Source organism: Pristis pectinata, chromosome 5, assembly GCF_009764475.1.
Source record: "Pristis pectinata isolate sPriPec2 chromosome 5, sPriPec2.1.pri, whole genome shotgun sequence".
Taxonomy (NCBI): Eukaryota; Metazoa; Chordata; class Chondrichthyes; order Rhinopristiformes; family Pristidae; genus Pristis; species Pristis pectinata.
This window is the reverse complement of record NC_067409.1, coordinates 104,798,699-104,809,148: the sequence shown is the minus strand read 5'-3', so window position 1 is coordinate 104,809,148 and position 10,450 is coordinate 104,798,699. Positions and strand designations below refer to the sequence as shown.

Below are 10,450 nucleotides of genomic sequence, written 5' to 3'. Positions count from 1 at the left end.
GGCTAAAACATAACAGAATGGATGGGTAGATACCATAAATTTAAATTCCTGCTAAAAATTAATCTACCATGTTGGGGCACAGGCAAGAGCACAGAGATTAGGAACAAAACAATTTCCATTCATATCGTACCTTTGGCAATAATATTGCAATGCACTTCAAAGATGCACTAGCAAAAACCACACAGTCACATAAGGTACCATGACCAAGAGAGGTCCATTGAGGCTCAAAGAACTGGTGCTAATCATATAGATTGTCATTAGTGACATTGAGCAAAGCCAATTCTGTGGTGGAGTCAAAAATCTGATTAGAGAGATTCAAACTCAGAATTTCTGAGAAAGACAGGAACAAGTTTGAATGGCTAAAATATAGAATTAAGAGCAAATGGAAGCTGGAGATGGGGCAGTGGTTTCCAGGAATGAAGAGGGTGATGGCTGGCTATCTGAAGAAGGTTACCAATGGCAGATTTTATACAGGAAACAATTGATTGAGAAAGGGTTAACATGAGCATGCATTGGGACCAGGCAGTAAAGTGGGAATAGTTTGAGTGGCACGGTGTGCATTAGTTCATGCTGTTGCTTCACAGCACCAGTGACCCTGGTTTTATCCTGACTTTGGCTGTTTGCTGTGTCTGTTTGGACATTCATCTTGCAACATTGTGGGTTTCTGTTGGATGCTCCAGCTTCCACCCACATCTGAAAGATGTTAGTTGGCTACCACAACCAAGAATCAAAAGGGGAGTTAATTCACCTGTGAGAATGTTGTCGGGATAGGAAAAATAGGAGGGTGAAATGAGATGAATGGGATTGCTTCCCCTCGTGTCAGCATGGACTGAATGGTCGCCTGTTTCACAGTAAGTACTGCTTTGAGGAGCTAAGTTGAGGAGGGAGGATAAGAGCTCAGAGAGAGCACGAGTGGATACCTTAGGGAAATATGAGATTGGGGCTTAGGCTCAGGCAATATTAGCTGTCTGGCCTGACAGGCTGGGGAAAGAAGGGAATGGGGGAAAATGGCAGAGGCTGTAGTTTTGGCAGAGGTGGTTTTGAGGCCTTGCCAGACAAAAAGATGAATAACTACCATTACATGTCGCATCTTTTGAAAGACAGCATGCCCAGGACTCTTGGGAGTGGAAAACAGTGAAAGCGTTAAGTGGATGTTACATTGTATGGGACAGAATCAAGTCACTAATGACTTGGCTAAAACTGCGCTCTGTAAAGCAACGAGAAAGCATCAGATGCAATAGTAATAATCTTGAAGGCAAAAAATTAGACTCGTGTATGGTTTCAGCTTAGAATTAGTTCTAAAACTAATTAGGAATAATTCTAAAATCTACCGATGCAAATCAGTTGGAAAAGGTTAAAAACTAGGAACAATTGTGACTCAGCTCACACTCGTTAAAACACAAATGTATTTGTACAATAGATCAAATACAATTGTTTCAGTAAGTTTATTAAAAATAATCAAAGAATAGAAAACTATACATAAAAAATATGTTGAATTTTCACTTGCCGTAACAAGTTGCCCCAGTAGAGTCCTAAACACGATTCTTTTTTGTACGCAAGAACGTACAGCCCCACAGTGGTAATCAGGCCAATTCATTGTTCACCATGACAGAATTTGAACATGATACAGATGGTTATCTAGCACCACAAAATACACAGCACTTTCAGATATTAATTGCATAAACCAAATATCTACAAAGTAATGTGTTTCTGCCATTGCTGAAGCTTATATAGCTAGATGTTATGATCAATAGAAAATCATTTCAGCACAATTTCACCCTTTATCATTTGAGCTTTGGTTTGAGCTGTACTGTTTGGTGGGATCACCAGTATGATTAAACTGATACCTTATACAGTAATTTCATAAAAATAATTTGTTCTCACCATTTTTGTAACCGGCAGAGTTTAATTACTACAGAAGCTAATTCTGACGAATTTAGCCCTCTCAGTTTAGGTCCAGTGGAATTACAAAACAATTGTAGAAAACCTTACATTTTCTGACTGCAATGATAAACCATTAATAAAACATTAAAGTAAACAAAGTCTGAAAGTAAAATGACAATTTAGGATTTAGTGTTATACAAGATGCTATAAAGTCAGCAAAGGTAGCATCATTGTCAACAGGGAACACAAATTCAGCTAAGTTTAAGAGTTTCAACACACTGGGTCAATTTTGTTTTTTGTTTAAAAAGCAATTTCACTGTTTACTATGACTGAAGTTTAGTGAAATGGACATTCTTTCAATATACAAATCAAACATTCCCTGGGACTATGCAACAGATATACTTGGAAATATCAGAACTCAGATTACAGCTTTAAGCTCTTCGTGGGCACTTTGTGGAAAATCAAAGCATAATATGATTCGGATATCCAAACAATGCTTGTTATGTTTTGTGCAAGATGCATCACCCTAATTGCATTAATTTTTATTTCAGATTAGAAAACTTCACAATATCTACTCACCGTGTCCAATTTTAACTCACAATCACACTGATAAATGTTGGGTTGGGGGGGGGGGTTATGGACAGGAATCCTAATTCTGAAAGCAATCAGGAGAACCGAAAGCTTTTCTAGTTATACAGCACAGATGGCCCAGCTAGGCTAACCACAGGTAGAGAGAAACCCAAATGCTGAGACCTAAATGACCAGCATTAATGAAACGCAGTATCTAAACAGTGGCATGGGAAACTCCTGTCAGTGTGTGGAATGATATGCAGCATCTAGAGTACATTACACCCAAAATATTGCCCCAAAATGTGTTTGCGCATTGGAATGTCTAGCTATGCAACTTCTATTTTGGCCTTGCATCATACCTATCATTCTACAGAGCAATAATGAACAGAAATTATTGATACAGAACTGATGATTGAACAAAAAATAATTTTCTGGCACTGCACTATTCTGCAATATCTGTTATAAATTCATAACTCCTTAGGTTCATTATTGTGCTAATTACACCGGAGACATGAAAACCTGTATTTGAAAGTTTCCACTGTATTATAATGTCCACTTTCATGAGGGCAGTTTGGCAAATTTAAATAAAAACAAAACGCTGGAAACACTCGGCAGGTCAGGCAGCATCTCGGGAAAGAGAAAAAGCATTAAAGTTTCAGGTAGAAGGCCCTAGAGCAGAACGGCTTCTGCTCTCCACTGATGCTGGTTGAACTGAGTGTTTCCAGCAATTTGTTTTTATTTCAGATCCCCAGCAACTGCAGTTTTTTTTCTGACTTTCAATTAGCAAATTTGAATGTTACATCAACAAAATTCCTACAAATTTGACCCTTCTGTAAAACAAATTTTACAGATTATTTTCATGAAATTACAGTGTACGAAGACAAAGTGTGGACTTTACTGGAATGTTCTAGAATATAAAGCACACCAGCTAAACAAGTCAACAGCATGCAACAGAAAATCATGGCAGTGAGCTCTCAATATCACACAATGATATAGAAGTAACATTATGAAATGTCCTTGTATACTGTTGCTGAGAAAAGACCAAACTTGAAAAATTTCCAAGTGTTTACCTACAAATTCCTGAATGTCATGGCAACATCATCTCCAAACAAAACCACCTCCACAAATGGACTTCATCCACCTATTAGTGTTTAGTTGGGTCGGCACCTCTTCATGAGATTTTGTTGTGTTTAAATTTCAACCTAATTCAGGCAATACAGAAGGCATGTCAAATCCCTCAGGGCAACTGTGGTACATTCTTTAAAACATAGGGCTAGGCAGGCTGTAGTTTTTCTCTCTTCCAAAAAGGTAACAAAACAGTGGTTGTCATGAAAAAAATCTTGCATAGTCTAACTGTATGCATGAGTAATATTCATTAAGTGCCAGCATTACAGATGAGTTAAAATCTTTGTTGTCCATTGCAATACTGCATCAAAACACTTCCTACAAATGCATACAGTAGAAGAAGTACTTTTTCTTTTTTGCTCCTAATAGAACATATGCATACTGGTATACAGATTCTTTAATAGAATCAACATAATTCCTTCCACCACATTCTGTTAGCTGGGAACATCGTTCATAAATGCCATTTGGACCCCAACATTAACAGGTTATGTTTTTATGACTAGCATGAACTTAAACACTGAACAAAGTTCTCAGAGTTCAGACAAAATTTGAGTATGCTTCTTCAGTGTTGTTAAGACTTGCGTTTCTGGCTCTTATTCAAATCAGAAGTTATAGATTCAAGGTGGCTATAAACAGACCCTGAGAAAACGCAGCCTAAAACACAAATAATGACCAAAAGCAGAAGAAAAAATGATTCCAGTTGCGCTAACTTCCCTTAAAACTTCTGGTTAGTACTGAGCATTATATAATGAATCAAGGAGCCAGAACTACTCAACAAAATCCCTTACAGTGTTAGCACACTCAGCTTAAATATCAAACCTGCCAAACTAAGAATCCTCTACAAACTTAGATAATGCAACCTGGGAAAGGATTTGTAAACTTCAAAAATGTTTCCCTCCTCCACTTAAATATAACTTAAACATGTGATAATAACATCATATGAAAATTAAATAAAAACTTCTGAAAACAGTTATTGCACGAATGATACAATTTGTTCAATATGTACAGAGTAAAAAGTTCTGATATATGTATGAAACCATGACTAAGAAGCGGCAAAACTAATTGCCCTGAAAATGTCCATCTAGATCAGCTACTAGAATGACCCTCGGGTTAAAGTATTCCTTACATTTGCCTCTGCCGTGAAGAATTGCAGGAAGTGCTCATCAACTGCAGAGTTTTGTGGTGAAAGCTTCAAGCTCTTGCAGGTCTATCACCGGAGCCGTTCCAGCAGCGACTTGAGAACTATGGAAAGCAAAACCTCCATATCCAATAAGGCTTCACAAATACTTAGCACAAGATGATATGTTCTGTAAGATGGAGTTCAACCATCATAATCGGACACATGCAAACAGCCAGTTGCAGATATTAACCAATACCCACTAACTGCAAGTAAATGCTGGTCTTTATTTCCAGTCTGATGTTAAGATCAGTTTTAATGTGAAGACCGAGGATGATGTCCAATGGCACATCCCTATCGACTTAAACTAACAGTTATGGTATCCCTCGTCTGTCTTCTCCTTTTTGAGATGTTGCGATTATATTGGTTATGCCCTCTGTGAATGACTGGCTGCTTCATGCCACCCACTGAATTATGACTGGAGCCTTGATTATGGAGTCCCTTCACCGAATACTTTGGCCCATTGTGCTGCTGTTAAGGTTATAAGAGACAAAAAGGGAAACAAAAAGTCAGGAAAGAAGAATGCTCATCTCCAAGAGACCAATTAAAATCATTAAAATGTCAAGAAAACAATAAAGCATTCATTTTAAGTTCTGTACTCATCTTCAAAATTTGAATGTAAAATGTTATTGTAGATGACTAGTTCCTCAGACTTTACCCATGTGTTGTTGTGATCACTCAATGAAAAGAATATTACTACCCTTAGGAGCATCATTGAACAATAATCAGGAATAGGGACACGAAAGTTATCTTCTGCTCCTTTGCGCAATTATAATGATTCACTCTTAGGTCTTGCAAGATTTGAATAATGCTGTCTAGGAATTAAACTCAAAACGTTGTGCAGTTTAAATAGTGGCCTCAAAACTAGTGTTATAACAGCATTCAAGAATTTAGCACATTCACCTAAAATTCCTCCTTGCATTAACCCCAAAATTTAGCCAAATGCCAATCCAACTGTTTTAGTTTGGGGAATGGAGTTTTTAAACTTATTGGACATTGGCAAACTTTAAACCTGATTTGATCCTCTAAACTATTTTGAAAGAAGTTAAAATAGCTGGTAGAAATTTAACCCCTTCCATTCATGGAAATTTACAGTGTAGGAAGCCCTTTACCCCATTATATAAAATTTACCCCATTATATAAACCCCTGTTGGTTAAAAACGGTAGAGTTTAATGCCATTTCCCAGTTCCTGGTCCAGAGCCCTGCTGGTTATGGCTTTTCCAACTGTTCAAGGTAATTTTAAAGTTGGTGAGGATTCTACCTCTGCTTTTCTTTCAGCAAGTTCCAGACCCCTTCCACTCACTGAGTGAAGTAATTTAATTCACTTCTAATTCTGTAACCAAGTAACAAACTGATGCCCCCAAGTTACTGACTTCTGTCATAGAATCAGAGTTGTACAGCATTGAATCTGGACCTTCAGTCAAATTTGTCTATGCCAACATAAAGCGTACCTATGCTAATCCCATCTGCCTGCAACAGGCCTGTATCCCTCTTCTCCTTTCCTATTCAAGTACCTGTGCAAATGCCTTTTAAATGCTGTGATTGTAATAGCCTCGACCGCTTCCTCTGGAGCTTGTACCATATAATCATGAAAGACTTGCCACTCGGATCTCCTTTAAATTTTTTCCTTATCACCGTAATAAAGTGCCCTCTAGTTTTAGATTACACCACCCTAGGAAAAGGACTATCCACCTACTTATGACCCTCAATTTTATAAGCCTTTAAGGTCACCCCTCAGCCTCTTATTTTCCAGTAAGAATAAACTCATCCTATCCAATCTCTCCTTGGAAATAAAGCTCTCCATTCCAGGCAACATCCGTGTGAATTCCTTCTGCACTATAACACCCCCACATCCTTCCTGTATCGTGGCAACCAGAGCAGTACTCAATACGCCAATTTTGGCCAGACCAATGTTTTGTACAGCTGCAACATGACATCCCACCTCTTATACTCAGTACCTTGGCTTATGAAGGCAAGCATGTCAAATGCCTTCTTCACAACCCGAGAGCTGGGAATGTACGCCCCAAGGTCCCTCAGAATATCAACACTCCTGGGGTCCCAATCATTTACTGCTCCTGTCCTGTTAGTATTTGACATCCCAAAATGCATTCTCACACCTGCCTCGATTAAACTCCATTTGCCACCCCTCCACCTAACTTTCCAAATGAACTACATTTCTCTGTACCCTTTCATAACCTTCTTTGCTATCCACAACCCTACCAATCTGATGTGGGAACTAGATCCTTGCTGCTTATCCTATCTCCGTCTTTAATAATTTTTTTTCTATATCCCATCAATCTCCATTGTTTCGAAGAAAATAACACCAGCCGAGACAATTTCTCCTCCTAACTACAACTCCCCAGCCTTAGTCGTGCCTCTAAAATCCTTTGTTGTTTCTCTAGTGCTAATCACATCCTTCCTACAGTGTGGTGACAAGAACACGTCTTCATCTCTAGAAGGAACACAGTTCTAGCTTTCAAACTCTAACCCATAAAATCCTGATGGCTCATTGTTATTCGCTCATTTGACCTGTTCAAAAGTCAGTACATTGAGGACTGCTGTTCTTATTACAATTATCCGATTTCCCCAAAAGTCTTAAATCCAAATACCAAAATATGCTAGTGTTGTTAACACAAGGTACATGAAAATTAATGGACAAATTCTAATATTTAGCATGATCTAACATGCATATACAAATGCTGAACAAAAATAAACAAACTCCTCTCCCACCCATCTGCCCCCCTCATCTGACAAGGTGTACTAATTACTTTTCATTCCAGTTTCCGTTACAGGCATCATTCTTCAGCAATGGGGGAAAATGAGATCTGACCTTTGGTGTTTTTCCATATGCAGATACAAAGCTTTGACAAATAATAAAAACTTTGCTGAGCCATTCAACAAGTTTTAAAGAAAATTATTCTCTGCTACAAAATATTACCCCATGTCAAAATTATTCTGCAAGTATCACTACTCAGGAGATTTGCAAATCGTGCAGTCTAAAAATGTATTAAGTTCAGTCTAGTACTAGTACTGCAAAGCTCGATCTTTGTTTTCACTTCACTGGTTCCTACCTTGTGATGTATATATAGACTTGAGAGAAGGCTAGGGGATGCAGTAGGGGGGATAGGGAATACAGCAGTGACAGGATTCAATGGTGCTCCTTCAATACAAACCTGCCTGGAAGGAAGTGCAGGGTGTGTGGAAACACCAATACTGGCTGGTGAGACACCAATCCTAGCCTGGAGATGGTAGAAAAATTGACAAAATTAATAACTTGTTTCTTTTTAAATCTGTGGAGATTCTTTTTTAATCCTGTTAATGCAATTACTTGCATTGATAATACTTCATTGCTCTATATATTTTAAAACCTTAAATGAAAAAATTTAATTCTAAAACACCACATATTAAACATTATCAGCATCACAAGCGTGTGTGTGCGTGCGCATGCGCGTATATATGTGGCTATGTTAAGCACTTAAATTTTCCAGCTAGTCAAAAGCATAAATGGGTACATGATTCTCCACGTTAAACACATCCAGCGATTTCAATGAATAACATAGATACATCTAAAGGAAACAAAAACCTGAAGTAAAGGGAAGAGTGTGTTATGCTGAGAATTAGACAAAGGATGATGCGAGAGAGAGTCTAAAGTGGCATGTAAATGCTGGTATCAACTGGTTACACCAAATGGCCTTTTCTATAATATATATTCCATTTAAAGTAGATGTCTTGAATTAAGCCAAGTTTACAGGAGTATAGAACAAAAGCTCGTATCAATGACAGTGACAAATTAGAAAAAATTACAATGGTGGAATAGATAGGAGAAGTTAATTCCATAATCTCAGTGAAACTTTTCAGATCATAATAGGACGTTTTTGTTGCATGTTTCTGCAAATACGGCATTGCATTTTAATAGGCACAAACTTTGGACAACTTTTTCCCCCCCCCACACTTTTGCAATGAGATATCAAAGACCAAGTGATTATAATTACTTGGGAGAAAACTGTGATTGTGAAAGTAGTGGGATTGAAGAGTTGAATGGTCTGATCCATCTAATGTTTTAGATAGTTATAGCTGCACTGAGCTCCCCTGATGGATCAATGATCTAGGCCATTGTGGTGGAGTCATATATACAAGTGAAGTCCATTTCACTTTTCTGTGCTGAATTAACTGTTCTTAGACAGAACAATGATCAGTGAGTTATAACTGGCCTCAGCAACCTTGGCCTTGAGAGGGAAACTTGGGTTATTCATGTGTTAACTTAAATCTTTTCAAAAAGTAAGTCTGCTACTCCTGGCCTGCATGTGGCACTGGTCCCATGATGTGCAACTGGCTCTGTCGTCTTCCCAGTTTCACTGGTTTGCCAAGCACAATCTAAATTGCTATACAAGTGGCCCAATAATCAGATATTAAAATTAAAAGTTGATTACAAAGTTTTTATAAAGTGGAATAAGGTTTATCTGCAATTCCCAGAAACAGCATGAATCCCAAGTGGTATCTGCCATCTTATGGATTTACATTACATGAATACATCTTACAAATTATAAATTCAGACTAAATTTTTTTATTCTTAATTCTTTACCACAGTACATGGTTTGACATCTCAATAATTAAAACAATTAGATGAACTGAATTACTGAGACTTTTTTTACTATAGATGTCCTATGTTTGATGAATTTCCAACACACAACCAGAACAAAGTTTTTGATAGGTATGGCCAAAAATATATTTCAATAAGCTTCCATTAAAATCATCTCTCTCCCCCCCCCCCCACGCCCCAAATTTTGCCGTGATGTAGTTTTATTCTCTTCCTTACAACCACCTTACCGCCTCCACTAGGGGTGAATGCATTCAGTCATAACTAGCTGCTTCCCAAACATGGAGCTACAGCAGTCACACTCACCACACCAAGAGAGTTCAACCAGTAAGAAATGGGACTGATTGTGCACAAAACATTTTTAGAAAATGATTGACTAATGAAGTAAGTAGAAAGGATCAAAATAATTTTAAGCTTTGGAAAATTTTTTGAGGAAAAGAATGGATGATTCTTTATAAAATGGTTTTTGTTCAATAAGCATTTTGATTTTTAAGTCTTCATAAAGTGGGAGATTCAAGCTCAGGATGTTCCCCATCAGTAATTCAAATTAAAACAGTTGCTAGAATAGCACTCTGTAGTGCAGAACCAGAGACTGATTATTTTCCTTTGTTAAATTTCCATTGAGAAATACATAAGGAGCCCTTTCACAGAATTTGTAAATATTTAACAAAACTCAAGCTAGAGGTCATGATTAGTTAGGATTCTTTTGGAATAAAGAGGGCAATGGTAACAAGGATAGAGCACACAACTGTTTTATAAAGCTTGGCAAATCCTAATGTGCAATGGACTAAAAACTTTTATTTTGCTGGCCTGCGCACTGAAAAATTGGCCACTTTGGATTACATGTTTGCTTATGTCATATCAAGACCTGCTGACTTTGAAAGTTGAAAAGGGAGATTGAAGTACTCAAAGGACAACAGCTTTCTCACCTGAGAATTTGAAGTCACTATCAATGCACCTGTTATATTTGGCTGTGGTTTCCCACTTGGGATGGGCAGTGTAGGTGCTAAAGTTGCCATCAAAGGAGCTAATGCAGGGATGCCAAAGTGGTGAAGGTTTGGAGTTGTGCATGGTGTAGAATCAGAATCCTGTCAAA

General features: G+C 37.8%; 1 protein-coding gene across 2 annotated transcripts in view; it reads right to left on the bottom strand.

Annotated features, from left to right (window-relative positions):
* Positions 1 to 1,423: 1,423 nt before the first annotated feature.
* The window catches only part of tent4a (terminal nucleotidyltransferase 4A), a 51,745-nt gene continuing 42,718 nt past the window's right edge, over positions 1,424 to 10,450 (bottom strand). Inside the window, exons 11-12 of one of the 2 annotated variants that reach the window (XM_052016524.1) lie at positions 7,931 to 7,996; positions 1,424 to 5,227 (exon numbers count right to left, since the gene is read on the bottom strand). In XM_052016524.1, the coding sequence (XP_051872484.1) occupies positions 5,051 to 5,227; positions 7,931 to 7,996 (243 nt within the window). In that variant the 3' untranslated portion in view covers positions 1,424 to 5,050. Of the gene's footprint in view, positions 5,228 to 7,828; positions 7,997 to 10,450 lie in introns of both variants that reach the window. The other variant, XM_052016523.1, reaches the window with a different exon arrangement.